At 42.5% G+C, this 19,316-nt stretch overlaps 1 protein-coding gene across 3 annotated transcripts in view; it reads right to left on the reverse strand.

The window, feature by feature from the left end:
- THADA (THADA armadillo repeat containing) overlaps positions 1 to 19,316 on the reverse strand; it is a 314,312-nt gene that overhangs the window by 54,943 nt on the left and 240,053 nt on the right. For all 3 annotated transcript variants that reach the window (XM_082672019.1, XM_082672020.1, XM_082672018.1), the window contains 3 exons: positions 2,028 to 2,407; positions 1,360 to 1,478; positions 916 to 988 (listed from right to left, as the gene is read on the reverse strand). In XM_082672019.1, coding sequence (XP_082528145.1) covers positions 916 to 988; positions 1,360 to 1,478; positions 2,028 to 2,407 — 572 coding nt within the window. The remainder of the gene's footprint in view (positions 1 to 915; positions 989 to 1,359; positions 1,479 to 2,027; positions 2,408 to 19,316) is intronic.

The following is a 19,316-nucleotide window of genomic DNA, read 5'->3' on the forward strand; positions in this document are numbered from 1 at the left end:
TTTCTCTGTCTGACTTAACTTCACTTAGCATGATATTCTCTAGGTTCATCCATGTTGCTGCAAATTCTTTTTTATGGCTGAGTAATATTCCATTGTATGTGTATATCCCATCTCCTTAAGCCAACTGTCTGTTGATAGGCACTTGGGTTGTTTTCATGTCTTGGCTATTGTAAATAGTGTTGCTATGAACACTGGGGTGCATGTATCTTTTCAAATCAGAGTTTTCATCTTTTCTGGATATATGCCCAGGAGTGGGATTTCTGGGTCATATGGTAGCTCTATTTTCAGTTTTTTAAGGAACCTCCATACTGTTTTCCACAGTGGCTACACTAATTTACATTCCCACCAACAGCGTAGAAGGGTTCCCTTTTCTTCCCCAGGAAGCTGTTTTGATTACTTTAGGTCCACCCCACCCCCAAAGACATGTTCTAAGACAGGTGGGACACATCTGGGCCTCCACGCAAAGCCAGCTGGACCACGTTTGGGGGGGATATTTAAGCCTTAGCGATATATTTTCATACATAGTTGACTAGGATGCAATCCTAGTGACTTGCAATCCTTGGAACTGACTTGCTCATTCCCTCATTAGATGAAGAGTCTAGCGAGAAAAACAGGAAAAAACAAGGAGTTTGGGCATAAATGCACGTATGTCCTGGAGGAAGGAGGTTGTGTTACCCTCATGGACTCAAATCAAATGTGCCCAGAACAAGAGAAAAGAAATGCCAAACATGGTGCTCAGAAAATTCTCCCCAAGTTATACCTAAAGTGAAAAACCAACACGAATGATATTTTTGTAGAAGCTACACACATATGCCACAGAGATTCTGCCTGTGGGACAGTTCACTTTTACTGACACCTTCCAGGGAAATCAGAGGACAGAAATCTAGACCCCAAAACAGGGGAAATCAGCCTCACCTCCTCACACGTCTGCATGTGGTGGGCAATCACTTTGGAGGCGAGTCTCAGAGCTTCACTTTGTATTTCAGACCTAGGAAAGTCAGCCAGAAATCACACAAAACATATAACCGCCCTGAAACTAATATAATATTGTAAGTCAATTATACTTCAATAAATAAATATGAAAATACATAAATAAATAAAATCGAACATTTTATATACATATGGTTTTTACAGGTAGTCTGTAATCCATGTGGCTGTGAATACTACTAGAAATCTCTACCTTGTGGCTATACAAATGCCTCCGGAAGCAACTACCTTTTGGTAACTAATGGGGAACTCTGACATCATTCTATTGCTTGGGCTTAGAACACAGGCTGGGCTATGCTCAAGTTCATTACATAACTGACTGATGGGACCATGTGTTGTACCAAGTTTGCACAGGGAGCACTGGAGGCAAACCTTTCATTGGAAGCAATATCCATTGTCCAGATCAAGAACTCCTTTGGGGTTAGATGGACACAGCGCTCTGTCTGAGGAAGCCACTCACTGGGGTCCATGCAATGGAGAATTTTCAGTATCTGTGTGAGCCAGATCCATGGAAAACAAACAAACAAACAAACACACACACACACCTCAGAAAAGTCTGCAGAATCTAAATAATAATCATTTGTACCAACAAGGGACTCTATCTTTCAAAAAGCGCCCACTGACTTCTTTTTTCCCCCTTAATAGCTTTGCGAGACCAAGATAGTCTAGAGCAGTGGCATACTGGGATCAGAGGGTAGATGCCATATTCCTAGGTCAGTGCCCTTTCCTTTTGATCATGCTTTCCAGGTGACCATCTGCCCCCAAAGAGCCATGTCAGCAAAGACTGCTTACTCTCTCAATCGCTATCTTTGGTTAATCTCTGTCATCAATACCATTATCATCAAACACTTTTCTCAGAGCTCTTTTATGCATGAAGCCATGCCAAGCACCGTGCGAGAGTCCTTGCCCTTTGGATGCTGAATCTCCTTCCAATCCTGGAGATGCCAAAACCGATCCTGCCTCCTGACCTTATCACTCCAGTGGGCTCACCAAAGACTGTGGGGAATGGAAAGGGGTGGTCAGTACACCAGAGACTTCACCTTGCAGAGGCATTCTGGGTGACTTTCCTTCATAGCCAACATCAAGAATGTCCCTCCCGTATTCCATAGCAAGGGCGGCAGTCCCTTCTCTCCTAGTCCCGAGGCTGCTGCTGAGAACCTTTCCAACAGGGCTTCCAGCGTCAGCAGGCGCACTTCAGGGAAGGAAGACTCTAACAGCTGAGAGAAGGAGATGGGAACGTCCCTTGCCTGCTCTCCAGCCTGGGCCGCTACTGCCCACACTGCAGCGATGGCCAGTTTGGTGAGGCTCTGGAGGTACTGGGGCAGGCCTGGCACCGTGAAGGTATAGGGGAATCCGGTTATCAACTCTGATGCCAAGATGATCCTTCTGACTTCCTCCCAGAAGCCAAGATGCTCCAGAACTAAAAAACAAAAAAGCAAAGGAAAAGAGGCAATCACTTTATTCAAACTTCCACAAAAGGACATAGGTGAACACACAAGACTCTGCACACCCTGGGTGGGACAAGCAGACGTCATTCCTGAGTAGATTTCACACTAAGCATGTAATAAGTGCCTAGGCCACTAAGCTTCAGACTTCTGGCCCAGAAGCACTTTCTATTTAGGTAATTCATGATTTTCCCCCTAGAGTGACAGAAGGCATTCCTATCAGAAGATGTGCTCCTGGCATCCCTCCCTAATAGTCAATAAATATAAACTCAGTGACCTCCTGAATCCTCAAGCCTCATAGCTGAGCAGGATAAAAGAACATCTAGTCCACGCTTCCCTCAGGGGCTCAGATCCCCTCTACAGCACCTTTTCTCAGAGGCTCTTGGTAGAACCCTACAGTGATTTGGAGCTCACAAGACAGACTGTTCCACTGTTAATAGATCTATTTGCCACAAAGTTCTATTTGGAGTTTCCACTCAGTGGCCCAATTCTGCATTTTGAGCCCTTTAGGCATTTGAATACAGTTATTATATCCCCTCTGTCTTCTCCAGGTGAAACACTTCTTCTTCCTTCAACTAGCCCCCAGATGATGGGGTCCACCCTCCCTCACTGTTCTAAGCCACCTTTCTTTGGATGTGCCTCACCCCTCTTCAGGCATGGCGCCACACAAGGGCACACGACTCTCCCTCGTGGTCTGAGCAGCAGGACTGTTGCTTGCCCTGTTCTCACATGAGGTTCCTGGAGTTGTATCACACCGTTGACTCATGTGGAGCATAAAGTCAACTGAACCGCAGGCCTTTTTTTTTTTTCACATGGTCCACTGACAGTGGTGAGTCATCCATCTCCCACCTTGTACTCAGGACTTAGATCAAGACTTGTTTTCTTTGTTTGTTTGAAACTGAAGCAGATCCCTGTTAAATTTTATGGTCTGCCTTTTAGATTGCCGAGATCTTTTTGTATTGTCAGTTCTGATCACAAATATTTATTGCCTGCTTACTATGTGCTGGGTGCTAAGTGAAATAAGAATAATGCCTTTAGGGAGGTTTATATTCTAATTTGAGAAAGAGAAATGAATGACTAGGTGATTCTAATATAGTGGTGGAAGTGATCACCTGAGTCTTAAAGAGGCAGAGAGAGGTGAATGCGTTGGAACCAGCAAGCAAAGGTTCAAAGCAAAGGTTCAAAGGTTCAAAGGCATAAAACAGAATGGACCACGTGAGGAACTATAGGGAGTCTGACCTCAGCACAGAATTCGAGGTGGGGAACAGCGGGAGATGAGCCTAGAGCAGCAGCATGTTCAGGACATGGGGAACCTCCTCGGCCACGCGAAGGAGCTTGGACATTTTTCTGCAGGTAAGGGGATGCCATTGAGGGGTTATTTTAAGCAACAAGGTCAGGTGAACATGTCCACTGAAGTGTTCTTATTGCTGAGAGGCCAATATTAGAGGCAGGGAGACCAGCTGAACAACTACTGCAGTAGTGGAAGAGAGAAATGATGAGGGTGTAAAGTAAGGAACAGACAGGAAGAAGATGCGTTTGAGAAGCATCGAAGGAATAAAACTGGCAGCACTGGGGGACTGGCTGGGGAAGGAGTCTTGGGTACCTCCCAGAACCCAGATTCTTCATACAGCACATTCATCATCCAATAGAAGCTGGGTAAACCTCATTTTGACAGGCAGGCTGTAAGTTATCACTAAAGATGTGGACTGGACCAGCGTGGAGGACAGAGGGCTTTGGTGAGTATTATAGTTGGCTCCCTGCCTGCCCCACCCCCCACCCCACTTCAAGCTCTCATCAATTCATTAACCAGCTCCCTTAGGGTCTAGGTATTCCCCAGTTACGAATCCTCCTAACTCTACCATTCTGCTCACATGTTATCTACAAGAACATCAGGAGAGACTTCATCAAATGCCTTGCTAAAATTTAGATATCTCATAACTCAGTGAACACTACTGACTCCTAGAAAACGATCACAAACAGAATAAAAATGTAAAAGATTAAAGTAACAGTTGGAAAAAACTCACTTGGAATTGAAATATTACATAGGCTTGCAATAATCCAGGAATTATTGAATAATAAATAATAAAAATATAGACTATTCCTGTTACACATCAAACTGTTTCAAAAAGAAGTTTCTCCAGGGGCTTCCCTGGTGGCGCAGTGGTTGAGAACTCGCCTGCCAATGCAGGGGACATGGGTTCGAGCCCTGATCCGGGAAGATCCCACGTGCTGCAGGAGCAACTAAGCCTGCAAGTCACAAGTACTGAAGCCTGTGCGCCTAGAGCCCGTGCTCCACAACAAAGAGAAGCCACCACAATGAGAAGCCCGTGCACCGCAACAAAGACCCAATGCAGCCAAAAATAAATAATAAATTAATTAATTAAAAAAAAAAAAAGAAGTTTCTGCAGAAAGGCAGAAGAGGGGCTTGGGCTCCTATATGATGGTGCCCCTAGAGGCCACCACCCCCCACCTGCTAGCTGTGCTTGCAGACACACCGCTGCTCTTAACCCAGACTCTGCTGAGGTCTAAGTTCCAGCAGGAGGGCAGCCTTCTTTGCAAAGCAGCAGGGAAAACCCCAGGTGTCAGGATCCTCAACTTTTGTGTCATCATCTCTATTTTCAATGCCTAAAAACCTAATCCCAGTATAATTTAGAAATGAGAAGACCACACTCCAGTGATCTCCAGGTGTCACTTTCCTAACCTTCCCACCCACTGCTACCTGAGGACAACACTGTATCAAAAAGGGTTTTCACTTGTTAGGCTAGGAGTCAGAAACATGGCTCAGAGACATGCTCTTTAAAACATAATTAAAAACAGGAAGAACTGTCTTGGTCATTCTGGATAATTTTCAGATGAACCTGCTATAGGTATTCCAGGCGGAGTGTATAGTCCGCTGGACTCAAGAGCTAGGCACCCAGACACACTTGCTTCCTTTAAGACCTTGAGGAAGGATGACATGATCAAGCAGCCCAGTACTGAAGGCACAACCCCAAAGATAGGGGACATGGGGCACCTGCTCAGGAAGGGCTTCTTTGGGACTTCTTGGCCTCCACTGCCTGTGGACTTCAGTATAATCCCATAAGCATGCATTAAGCATATAGTAGGTACTTCGGAGATACAGAGATTCAGAGCTGAGAAAGAAAAATTACCTGCTGTCAAAGAGATTTAAAACTGATGGGAGGATAAAGACAACCACTAAAATTGCAAAATGCTTAGTACCCTAAAATCATTAGTGAGAAGAGCTGACAACTACTGAGTATTAACGTGCCAGGCACTATAGAATATTATATATCCATTATTTAATGCTATGAATAATAATTACTTTTAGAATTGACACTTGTTGAGTATTAGTCTAAGCACTTCAACAAGTACTAAATCATTTAATGAAGTAGGCGCTGTTATGATTCCCTGGTATTTTACAGATGAGGAAAGAGGTTAAGTTACTTGCCCAAGGTCACACAGGTAATTGTAGGTAAAGGGAATACGAAAGCCATAAGAATGACCAAAATGAAAGCAATGTGCACTTATTTTCTATCGTAAGTAAAAAAAAAAAAGGGGTGGGTCTTTCAGAAGGGAACAAAATTTAAGATGGGCAGGGACTTCCCTGGTGGCACAGTGGTTAAGAATCCACCTGCCAATGCAGGAGACACGGGTTGGAGCCCTGGTCCGGGAAGATCCCACATGCCGCGGAGCAACTAAGCCCATGTGCCACAACTACTGAGCCTGTGCTCTAGAGCCTGCGAACCACAACTACTGAGCCCGTGTGCCTAGAGCCCATGCTCCGCAACAAGAGAAGCCACCGCAACGAGAAGCCTTCGCACCTCAACGAAGAGTAGTTCCCGCTCGCCGCAACTAGAGAAAGCCCGCGCACAGCAACTAAGACGCGCGCAGCCTTTATCTATCTATCTATCTATCTATCTATCTATCTATCTATCTATCTATCTATCTATCTATCTATCTATTTATGATGGGCACTGAGGCTGCCCAGAGGTGCCTGCCTGGGAGAGGAAAGGTCAGGGCAGGTGCTCAGGGGAGTTGGGAGAGAGTAGACAGGAGAGACCTGCGAACAGGTTCGCTGAATTAATGTGTCAATAGAGGAGCAGCAGGGGAGGGTAGGTCGGAGCCACAAGCTAGGAAACTATCAGATGACATTCATGTAGGCACTTTCTCCAAACTGCTGCTTAGAAAAAATGTTCTTGGTTCTGCAGCAAGACCCAATGAGGTGTCCTAAAGCAGAGTTTCTCAAACTTGAGTGAGCGTCAGAACCACCTGGAGGGCTTGTTAAATCACAGACTGCTGCCTGGGCCTCACCCCCAAAGTTTCTGATTCAGGAGGGCGGGGGTGGGGGCTGAGAATCTGCATTTCTAACAAGCTCCCAGGTGATGCTGCTGCTGGGCCACGTACTTCAAAACCACTGCCCTCAGGGGATGGTTTTTTTCTTTTAATTAATTAAAAAAATTTTTTAATTAATTTATTTTTGGCTGCGTTGTGTCTTCGTTGCTGTGCGCGGGCTTTCTCTAGTTGCGGCGAGTGGTGGCTACTCTTCGTTGCGGTGCATGGGCTTCTTCTCATTGCGGTGGCTTCTCTTGTTGTGGAGCACAGGCTCTAGGCGGCCGGGCTTCAGTAGTTGTGGCTCATGGGCTCTAGAGCGCAGGCTCAGTAGTTGTGGTGCATGGGCTTAGCTGCTCCGCGGCATGTGGGATCTTCCCGGACCAGGGCTCGAACCCATGTCCCCTACATTGGAGGTGGATTCTTAACCACTGCGACACCAGGGAAGTCCCAGGTGATGGTTTTAATAAAACCAACCATGCCTCAATCCCACCCTTGTAGATTCTGATTCGGTTGGTTTGGAGTTGGTCACAGACATCTGGAGTCTTTTTTTTTTTTTAATAGTTATTTACTTATTTGGGTGTGTCCGGTCTTAGCTGCAGGCATGAGGGATCTCTCCTTGCAGCGTGCAGGCTTCTCTCTAGTTTTGGTGCATGGGTTCTAGAGCGCGCGTGGGCTTAGTTGCCCTGCAGCATATGGGATCTTAGTTCCCCGACCAGGGACTGAAGCCGTGTCCCCTGCATTGGAAGGCGGATTCTCAACCACTGCGCCACCAGGGAAGTCCTGACATCTGGAGTCTTAAGAACAGGTAATTCTGCTCTGTGCCCCGGCTGAGAACCACACTCCTCGGCTACAACTTTCATAGGGGCTCACAGGGTTTTCGGGATGGGCAGTAGGGGCTGCAGTTCCAAAGAGCACAGCTGATTCCAGCCCAGTACTTCACCACAGTGAAGAACTAGAAAGTTCACTGCCGACCGTTTTCTCTTACCAATAGAAACATCAAAGGAGGGGAAACCTCCAAGAATTCAAAAGAATGAATAAACTCTATAAAGGCCCCTTGCAGGCAGGCCTTTGATACTGGCTCATTATATACAGGTTCTGTTCTAGGGCTAGGATGTAGCAGTGAATTAGAAAGACCAGGCTCTGCTCTCATGGAGTTCCCATTTAGATGTGGACCACAGAACACCCTCTGCCCCTCTGCCAGAGTGAGGGGGTCTCTGGGCAGAACAGGAGGTTGGGATTAGAAACATGAGCAGCAGCAGTGACTAAAAAGGACGTATTGCTTTCCTCTCTAGCACAGCAGTTTCTCAGCCCGGGAGGTATATTAAATTTATCTGGAGAGTTTTAGAAAAACACTTATGTCAGGGGACACTTGACTGCATCTCTGGGGCGAGCCTGGTTTCAAGGTGACCCAGGTGATTCTATTGTTCAGCTGAGGTCACAGCTACTGTTTTATGGGCTCTGCACCCCACAACACGTAGAGCTCACCAAATGGATCTCACAACCAGGATTTCTTCCTAGTGAAGCACAGTTTTGTGTCCTGCCCTACCAAACGCATTTCAAAGTTGAGATTAACACCAAGTACTTGTTTCCATTTTTGTGAGGGCCTGCTGTCCACAAGATACAAAACAAACAAACAAACAAACAAACAAAAGATACAAAAAACCTCAAGTTAGTTCTTTGATGGCACTTAGTTCTTCTTCAGTCTGAGGTCTGGCAACCCTCTTCTCGAGAAGATAACTTTTCTACTTGCAATTTCAATTTTGCTGGCTTTGGGTTGCCTCCTTTCTATCTTTCCTGGAAAGTCAAGTGTTCCAATTAAAGAATCAAGTCCCTCCCCTTTAATCGCCCCATCTTATTTTTCATTACTTAGATGATTTTTATAAACCCTTGTTAATTGCCGTTTTTTCCCAGTCCTCCTTGTTTGGAATATCTTTGGAGTTTCCCAACAGTGTAGTCATTTTAGTCACCCAAGTATGTGTGACTGATTCTAAACATCCAATTTGATTTCACTTTTGAAATTAACTTCTTTTTTTCTTCTTTAGAGCAAGCATATTTCTAGCCTTCAAAGGAATGGCTTATTGGCTGGATTCACTTGGAAAGACAATACCTCCTGCTGTGCTATGTCCCGGTTCAATGGAGAAATAATTCTCAAGTTTGGAATTCAAGAATCAATCAAATATCAAAAACAATGTGACAGGCTGGTATAAGTTGCCAACATTTTATTTTGTAAAGAAAGGATGTTAAAAACCTACCATCTATTATTTCGTGAAAGAAAAGCTATCTGAACACCAAAAAAGTCATAGATTCCTAGTGTCATCATAAAGGACAACTCTTTAAAAAAATGTGGTTTAAAGAAAAATTTGCTATAGTTGTCATTTTGCTATAGTTTTATTGTGAAAATATCACCAGGGAGTAGCATTAGGGAACTGCAGCTTTGGAGAAGTTGATCAAGTTTCCTGAGGTTGATGTGTTTGGAGAACATGCCCAGCCTGAACAGAGGTGTCCTAGAGAAGAATGAAGGGACTTTGCCGAGTCCCTCAGGACAGCGAGTAGAGTGTCTGTGAGAAGGAGCAAAGAGGTCCATTCACACAATTCCCTCTGGGAATCTCAGATGTGTTATTTTAGCAGTTTTAGTTCTTTGGCAAGTTGCAGATTTCAGTGTTATGTCTGCAACCTGAACAGTGATTGCTAAATTAACTGGATTTCAAAGCTGCCATTCTCTAACCAACCAAGGTAGGGCGCTAACATCAACCCAGGCTGCTGAAAGAGGATTTAAAAAGCAGCACTACCTAGAGCATGGTCAGCTCCTAGTTCCCAAATCCTGTTCTATTATTTAGTGAAGTCAGTCTCCTCCCCAAAGGAGGAACACAGCCCCAAAGGGCAGGCCCATGGGGCATTTATCTTTGATTTTCTGAGCTACAGGTTTGTTAAAAAAAAAAAAAAAAAAAATCAACGTAATTTTAAAAGATTCATGTTAATCTAAATAGCTTTGATGAGAGCATTCTGGAAAACAATGTGGATGATATCATTACCACATAATTATGGATATAGTGGAGTTTCACCATAAGAGCATTTAATTTAGGTGAATTTAACTCTAAGTACTCGGCAAACAGAGAGAAAGAGATTGAAAAATAACAATTAAGGGCTTCCCTGGTGGCCCAGTGGTTGAGAGTCCGCCTGCCGATGCAGGGGACACGGGTTCGTGCCCCGGTCTGGGAAGATCCCACATGCCGCGGAGCGGCTGGGCCCGTGAGCCATGGCTGCTGAGCCTGCGCGTCCGGAGCCTGTGCTCCACAATGGGAGAGGCCACAACAGTGAGAGGCCCGTGTACCGCAAAAAAAAAAAAAAAGAAAAAAGAAAAATAACAATTAAAAGCGAGAGGGCAGTTTCACCTGACATTCCAATCACTGAGCATATCCCCAGGATGGTGGCTGTGCTGTTACCTTAGACGACTGGCTCTCAAACTTCGGCGTACTCACCTCCAGAGTTCCTGATTCAGTAGGTCTGGGACGGGGCCCCCCAAATCACACTTATAACAAATCCTGGGCGATGCTGCTGCTGATGCAGGGACCACACTTTAAGAACCACTACTTCAGACCATCTGAGATCATCCGTGCTTCTCATAGTGTAAACATCTTGCCATGCCGAACGTGTATAATTCTAGTGTTTAATGGTATTTGTTTTTATACACCATGGCCCCTAATCATATGTCAACCCCTTCATCTAGTGCTCAACCAAAGAGCTCCTGAATATTACATAGTTCCTGGCCTTCGCTGTTAATGTCACAAACCAAGATAGCCTGATTGCTTTGTGCTGAGCTGGCCAAAATAAAAGGGGCCAGAGGGAGTAAGTGTACAGGCCCAAACTGACAGAGTTTTCTTGGCCCCAGTAGAGATGGTTATGGGAGAAGCTAAAACCCCAGTAATCACAGCAAACGTGTTCTACTTGTAAGCAGCAATCAGAATCCATAAAGGGGGAAGGATCCTCCTCAGGACTGAAAGGACCAACAAAACAGAAAAAAAAATAGTTTCACTGCTATGGAGTAAGTCACTTACTGTGGATACCATGTAAATGGCAATGATATTGATTGTGCCGCTATGGTGGTCACTTGCCACTGACTGAGCCTCAGAAGAATGTTCTGTTTTCTGCCTGACCTTGCACATGCTGTTCCCTCTGGCTTGAATGAATAAATGAACAAATGAATTTCTCTTTCATATACTGTAATGGTTCTGAATTCTCTGATACCATTTGGTCAAGAAAATTTTGTAGAAATTTCCCCTATCCTTCCCCCCCTCAGAATCTCTACCCTCCTTAAAGAAGTAGAGAGTGAGGAAATACGAAGCAGATTTTACTTTTAAGGCATAATGAAAGGGCCAACTTTTTCTGTTTCAAAGATCTGTAGCTCTGGTTAGAGAGATCTGTAATCAGATCCAACAAAAGTTCTTATCTGGAACAGTTGATAAGCTGGTTCTAAAAATAATCACAGACGATAATTTGTACACTCCGTGAATGTTAATGTCCTGTTATGCTATTTCTCAGTTAAAAAAAAACTGTATTTGTAGAGAAAAGGAAACCATAGGAACTATAACAACAACAACAACAAATCAACTGATTTAATAAATCTTGGCTTCTCCTTATCGAAGGGAAATTCCATTCTTCTATTTAATCCTCTGCCCCTCCCAGTAAACTGTAATCCAGACCCGAGGGGCCCTTCCAGTTACAAACATGTAGAATGACCTAGTGGAAGGGTTTGGAGACTAACTTTGTCTAGAGAACTGCCCTGAACTGGTACTAGTTGTTTATTTCTTGCCTACTTTTGTTTCTAGGTCTCTGGACTCCTAGGTCTCTAGGTCTCATGCCCGGCTTTCATAGGTATGGTGCCTGACACACACCCCTTTGAAAACATTCCCCCTTTCCCTTGTCCCAGCCTATTCTCAAAGTATTTTTTTAAGCACAGAATTCCTTATCTGCTGTTGAGGAAGGAAGAGTTTCTGAGAATACTATTTGAAGGACTCTCTAGTCAACCCGTAAAATAGGCACAGTCCCAGTGGCTTGGACAACACAGAGTCAGAAGAGCTCTGAAAGGATTTGGGTAGGCTAAAAATGAGCTCATCAGGCACTGGGTGGGACCAGCAGTTTTTACTTCTCGCCTCCACCCATCATCCCATCCCTGCTTCTGCCCAACCCTGGGAGGAAGTCAGGAAATACTTGTGGATAAACACATGACAACCCAAAGACACAAACATAAAATTACTTCTAAGTAATACACTGCTTTGGATTCTTTGTCAGCGAATTGCTCCTAAGGACAAGATTGGGAAATCAGAAACTTCCTTATCATCACACCTTAGACATCCCTGTTTAATTTAACCTCTTCCCCACAAAGGACCTCAGGCTTCTCTTCCACCCTTAAGCAATGAGATACAGTGTGAAATCAACTTGAGAGTCTTGGTAGCCGGCTGGGAAGACTCCTTTAAATAACTGGGGCTTACCTCTGTTGTCTCACCTGTAATGAGAGACTAGGACCACTGATTTCAATCCCTTGCCAGCACTACAGTTTACAGTTCTGGGAGACACAGACTCTAAGACTGAAGAGGTTCCTGGCACCACTGGACTACATCAATGTCTCTGGGAATGATGCTACAAGGTATAGTTTACAGCTGGCAAACCCAAGAGAGTCTGGCTGGACTGCAAATGCTACTTAATGTGAAGTCTGGCCCCAGCCAGGGAGGAATTAAGTAAATTCTGCCAGATGGGCAATGGAGGTGAGTCTGGGAGTAAGCATACCTGGCCATGGGACCAGCAGAAGCTCTGTCTCCTCCTCTGGATGAGATGACCATTCATTTCTTTGTTCTTGCTATCAATATTACTTCCTAATAGCTGCTTTTCTTACAGTGTTGGAGTTTTCCTTTTGTGTTACTTTTCATGGAGTTTTTACAATTTTTTTCATGTGACCTTCACCTCAATCCTCTGAAGGTATTATCCCCACTTTGCAATTGAGGAACTAAGAAGTTTCAAAACAAAGTGATGGAAGAGATTTCTGCTTTAACCCATGAAAGTTTAACTGCTACAGAAATTGCCCTTTGCCATAAACAAACTAGAAAACTAGACAAATGTATGAAACTATCGTTTTTAAACATCAGACATGAGTAGTATGTTTCCCTGAGAGAAGGAAACAAACAAGGTAGGCCTTATAGTTGCCCTGGACTACTACCTAGAGGCAACTTCCATGCTCCAGCACAGAGAGGGGGAACCCAGAGCCCAGAGATCTTGCTGAGCCAGAACAACTGGATATTCATATGAAAAAAAACAAACAAAGAGAACTTTGACCTTATCTCATGACATACATGAAAATTAGCTTAAAGTGGACCATGGATCTAAACGTAAAACCTTAAATAGCAAACTTTAGAAGAAAACCTGGGACTTCTCTGGTGGTCCAGTGGTTAAGATGCCACGCTTCCAATGCAAGGGGTTGGGGTTTCAATCTCTGGTCAGGGAACTAAGATCCCACATGCGGCGCGGCATGGCCAAAAAAAAGGAAAAAAAAAAACAAAGCAAACTTTAGAAGAAAACCTGAGAGAACATCATTGTGACCTTAGGATAGGCAAAGACTTCTTTACTAGGGCACAAAAAGCGTAAGACACAGAGAAAAAATGGATTAATCAGACTTCATCAAAATTAAAAACAGTTGCTCTTCAAAAGACATTGTTAAGGGTTTCCTTGGTGGCGCAGTGGTTGAGAGTCCGCCTGCCGATGCAGGGGACACGGGTTCGTGCCCCGGTCCGGGAAGATCCCACATGCCACTGAGCGGCTGGGCCCGTGAGCCATGGCCGCTGAGCCTGTGCATCCGGAGCCTGTGCTCCGCAACGGGAGAGGCCACAACAGTGAGAGGCCCGCGTACCGCGAAAAAAAAAAAAAGACATTGTTAAGAAAAAAGACAAGCAACAGATAGGTAGAAAATCTTTAACAAATGTTTGCATAAAATACTTATATCCAGAACACAGAACTTTCACTACTCAGTAATAAGAAAAACGCAATTTAAAAAAGAAATGTGCGAGAGATTTGAATAGACACTTTACCAAGAAAGATATATGTATGGCAAATACGGTACACGAAAAGGTGCTCAGCATAACTGGTCATTAGGGAAATGCAAATTAAAATCACAGTGAGACACCACTACACATGTACCAGAATGGCTAAAATTAACAAGAGGGGCAATACCACATCTAGATGAGGATGCAGAATAACTGGACCTCTCACACATTGTTGCTGGGAATGCAAAGTGGTAAGGCCCTTTGGAAAGCAGTTTGGCAGTTTCTTATTACCTAAAGAATCCTTATCATATGACCTAGTAATTCCTTGCCTAGGTTTTACTTATGAAGGATAAAAACATATGGCCACACAAATACTTCTATGCTCAGAGCTGCATTATTCACAATTTCCAAAAAGTGAAATAATGCTACCAGAGCTGCATTATCCACAATTTCCAAAAAGTGGAAGTGCCAAAATGTATTTCAACTGGTGAATTAATATAAACAACACATGCATATAATGGAATACTACTCAGCAAGAAAAAGTCATGACACATCACATTAATAAAGGACAAAAATTATACAATCATCTCATTAGATGCAGAAAAAGAATTTGACAAAATCCAACACTCTTTTATGATAAAAACACTCAACAAGCAAGAAACAGAAGGGACTTCTTCAACCTGATAAAGGGCATCTATGAAAAACCCACAGCTAACACCATATTTAATGGTGAAAGTCTAAAAGCTCTCCTCCTAAGATCAGGAACAAGGCACTTCCATTCAACATTGTACTGGAAGTTCTAGCCAGGGTGATTAGGCAAGAAAAATAAATAAAAGGCATCCAGATTGGAGAGGAAGAAGTAAAACCTATCTCTATTGCACAGGACATGATTTCATATACAGAAAGTTCTAAGTCCACAAAAACAGACAAACAAACAAAAGTAAGTTCAATAAGGTCATGGGATAAAAGATCAATATACAAATATCAACTACAGTTCTGTGTAGTAGCAACGGACAAACCAAAATTGAAATTAAGAAAATAATCTCATTTACAACAGCATCAAAAATAATAAAACAGGAATAAATTATTTAACAAAAGATGTTCATGAGGTGTACACTGAAAATTACAAAACATCACTGAAAAAAATTGAAGACCTAAATAAATGGAAGGACACCCTGTATTCTGATCTGAATATCTGAAGATATAATATTATTATAGTGACAATACTCCTCAAATTGAACTACAGATTTAACATAATACCTATCAAAATCCTAACTGGCTTTTCTTTCTCCAGAAGTTGGCAAGCTGACCCTAAAATCTGAATGAAAATGTAAGGACTCAGCCAAAATGATCTTGAAAACAAAGAACAAAGTTGGAGGACTCACACATCCTGATTTCAAGTTATCATAAAGCAACAATAATCAAGACAGTGTGGTCCTGGTATAAAGACAGACATACAGATCAATGAAATAGAACTGAGAGTCCAGAAAATCCATGTATTTATGGTCACTTGATTTTCTGACTGACCAAGGTGCCAAGACAATTCAATGGGGAAAGGTGAAGTCCTTTAAACAAAGAGTGCTGGGACAAATGGATAGTCACATGCAAAAGGATGAGGCTGGACCTGTACCTCACACCAAATACAAAAATTAACTCAAAATGGCTCAGAAACCGAAAAGTTAAGACATAAAACTATTAAATTCTTAAGAAGAAAATGTATACAAGTTTTTGTGACCTCGGATTAGGCAACAGTTTCTTAGATATGACATTAAAAGTATAAGGGACAAAAGAAAAAGCAGGTTGCACTTCATCAAAACTAAAAATTTTTGTACATTAAAGGACATTATCACAAAAGTCAAAAGTCAGTGCACAGAATGGGAGAAAAAATTTGCAAATCATATATCTGATAAGGAATTAATATCCAGAATATATAAAGAATTCTTACAACTCAAGAATGAAAAGACAACACAGAGGATCAGAACAGACATTTCTCTAAAGAAGGTGTACCAAATGGCTCATTAGCATTAGAAAAGATGCCCAACATCATTAGCTATTAGGGAAATGCAAATCAAAAGCACAATGAAATACTACTTTATACCCACTAGGACGGCTATAATCAATAGATGGACAATAACAAGTATTGTCAAGGATGTGGAGAAATTGGAAACCTCATACATTGCCAGTGGGAATGTAAAATGGTGCAGTCTCTTTGGGAAAAGTTTGGCAATTCCTCAAAAACTTAAACTTAGAGTTGGCACATGGCCCAGCAGTTCTACTCCTAGGTAAATACCCAGGAGAACTGAAAGCATATATCCCCACAAAAACCTGTCCATGGATCTTCATAGCATTATTATTCATAACAGCCAAAAAGTGTAAACAATCCAAACGTCCATCAACTGATGAAACAAAACATGGCATATCTAACAATGGAATATCATTCAGTCATAAAAAAGAGAAGACTCATGCTACAAAATGGATGAACCTTGAAAACTTTAAGTGAGAGAATCCAGACACAAAAGGCTATATGTTGTATGATTCCATTTACATGAAATGTTTAGAATAAGCTTTCAGAAACATCTTGCTTAACTAATTTAACTGACATGGGCAACTAGTTTCAGATTATCTGTGAGGACTGGGGTTAGAGTGGGGCAAGACAGGAACACATAGAAGACTGAAATCACGGATGTTCTGAGACCCCAGCTGCCCACTGGAACAGTATTTGACTCCTGGGGTGGAAATGTGAGTACGAAGGTTTCATGACATGGTTCTGTTACAGATCCAGACACTTGGCCCAACTCTCAACACTATTAACTCTGGTCACAGAAATGGGCAGTGGACCAGGAGCCAGGAAACCTTGACTTTTCCACTAACCAGCTGTGTGACCTTGGGCAAGTCACTTAATTGTTACAGTTTCCACTCTACTTACTGATGAAATGATCTCTAAACTCTAAAATTCTAAGAATTGTGGGCCACTGTACTTAGCACCGGGCTTGGAATTAACAAGGGGTCAATACCACATGAACCTAGCAATCTAATAACACATCCTGTATTATTCTTTCTGAATGGTAGCTAGGAATCATCTGCTCATTTTAGGAGCTCACTATTCCCTGGGAAAGAGACTTTTGGCAAAAGCAACAGTTCAAATGACAGTCCCAGTGTTTTGGAGAAAGGCAACTAACTTATTGATAACAAAGTCTATTTTTTTTTTGAAGTTTCATAGCTGCAGACCCATAAATACAAAGTCCCTAGAAGACTCTAAAAATATGTTCTCAATTCCCTTTTATCTCCCACCCAGAGCTGAGAGAATAGCATCAACTGTGTCATATTAAACACATCTGCATCCAACACCGATAAAAGTGCATGACCGCGGGAACAGATAAGAATTGTTTTCAATTTGTTCAGATGGGATTGGTTAAATTTAATCTAATTAGACCAAATAATCAAAGCAGGTGTTTGTAAGTTGCCAATGTTTTTATTCTCTGTAATTGTTTGGCTATATTTCCCAGGAACTTAGGTAAAGGAAGTTATAATATGTCAAAAAAAATCATTGACCTTATATTTATTCTTGTCACACATATATTATTCATGTTCAAGGCAGTACAAATACAAGGCATCACTGAATACTTCTCACAGATTTTTACCACTTAACCACCATCAACATCTAAGCTGGCCTTTGGGAGGGCTTATGTTACCGAACTTCCATGATATAAACACAAGCAGTAAAAAATGAGAGCCTGTCTTCTAATCTTGTACTGATCTACAAGGCACACTGACTTGGCATTCAGACTATTTAGGGATCCTGACTTCATGCTCACAAGCTGGTCACTTTTAAGGCATTTAGAAGAAAAATAATAACAATAATAAAAGTTACATTCTAGTTAAAACAAAATGTTTATTGCCCTTGGCAGAATGATGAGATCCGAACTATAAATGCCAACTAACAAAGAAACCACAAAATGCGGTTACCAGCAGCCTGGTATTAGGAAGTCTTTCATGCAGTGGCTGTAGGTCCACTTTCAAAGGGAAAAAGGGCAGGTAGCTGCCCGGGAGCATTAAGCTTTCTCTTTCTAGTAACTAGCCCTGGGTACGCTCTCATATTATTCCACACACTCCGGAGACGGGAGATAGCCATGCAGGCAAGAAAGTCCCCATAAAAGCATGTGATTGCGAAGCTACTGGGAAGGGGGATCCCTCTTTGAGGCCTGGGGATTCTGCAGCAGGGGCAGAAGCCCGGGAAGCTGAATCAACATAGGGGTCTAAGGCACCATCCCCGAGACAAGGAGTGGTTTTCCTGACTCAGGCCTGAGTGTGCTGCGGGACCACGTTGGAGGTGGCTGGAGAGCGCGGGCTCTGCTCTCTTACTGTACAAGTGACGTCTGGCAGTTCTGTCTGTTCCTCAGTTCCCTCACGTCTAAAATGAAGAACCACTAGTACCTCCTTCACTAATGCGTGCAAAATGCTTGGCACAGGGCTCGGCATGGAGTTAAGTGCTCAGTACACATTGGCCATAATTATTATGATCCCTACAAGGGAGATGATACTGAAAATAATGTTTCCTAAAAATTAGAATATAATGGGCCTCCCATATACATTTCAGGGGTAGGGAAACAGCCTTTTGAGATCACTTACACGATGTGGGTAGGATGGACAAATCCTTCTCCACCTAAAACACTTTTTGGAAACTGTCATTATGTCCTTTCTTTATTTCTTTGGGAATAACTAATCCTCTTCAAGATTCATATTTTAATATGTAACACATAATTACAAAAGAAAGAACAGGGTTACATAAAATTAGTAAAATGGAGACTAGGAAAGGAAAAATCCACTCATAAACCCACCAAGAGAACTTAAACTGAAAGTCAGACAGTGCAAATAGGTAAGATATTTGTTTAAACACTTGGTAAAAGAAAATGTTCAATTCAGTAGCTGTGAAAAACACAAATTTAAGGGGTGTGGGCATAAGAGAGAAATAGAAAGTCCACCTCTCAGAAAAAAGGGAGTAAATATTTAGTCAAGTCTCAGATAGTATTTCAGTAAACAGATATTTCAATGGAAAATTTCCAACCTGAGAGCAAATAATTTAAGATGGGTTTAAAATGAGAATGAAAGCTCTCCATTTCCCTGTCCCTGCCCAGACCTGTAACCCAGCCTCTGAGTCCTTGGAGCAGTTAGGCTCTTTCTTCCTCATCCCCCCAACTCCAATTGGAGACTATAATTTTCTTTCTAGCAGGAAACTGATACATACTAATGATGACAGCTGGATTCAGAAGAGGAAAAAGAATACAGGGGACAGAGAGTCCTTGTGGGTTTAAATCACTTTAAAACTCAAAACAAAACCCCCAGATTTGGAATTTTTAAAACCTAGTTAATGGCTAAGGAAACCTCAAATGATTGGGAAGTACTAAGATAAAAGTCTGAATTACACAAAACACATCATTATCTTAAGCTGTTCTAATCATCTTCTCTGCCTTTCCCCTTCACTGGTTTTCTCATTGTTTATGCCCCCAGCCCTTCAATGTTC

Source organism: Grampus griseus, assembly GCF_964374135.1.
Source record: "Grampus griseus genome assembly, chromosome: 15".
Lineage (NCBI taxonomy): Eukaryota > Metazoa > Chordata > Mammalia > Artiodactyla > Delphinidae > Grampus > Grampus griseus.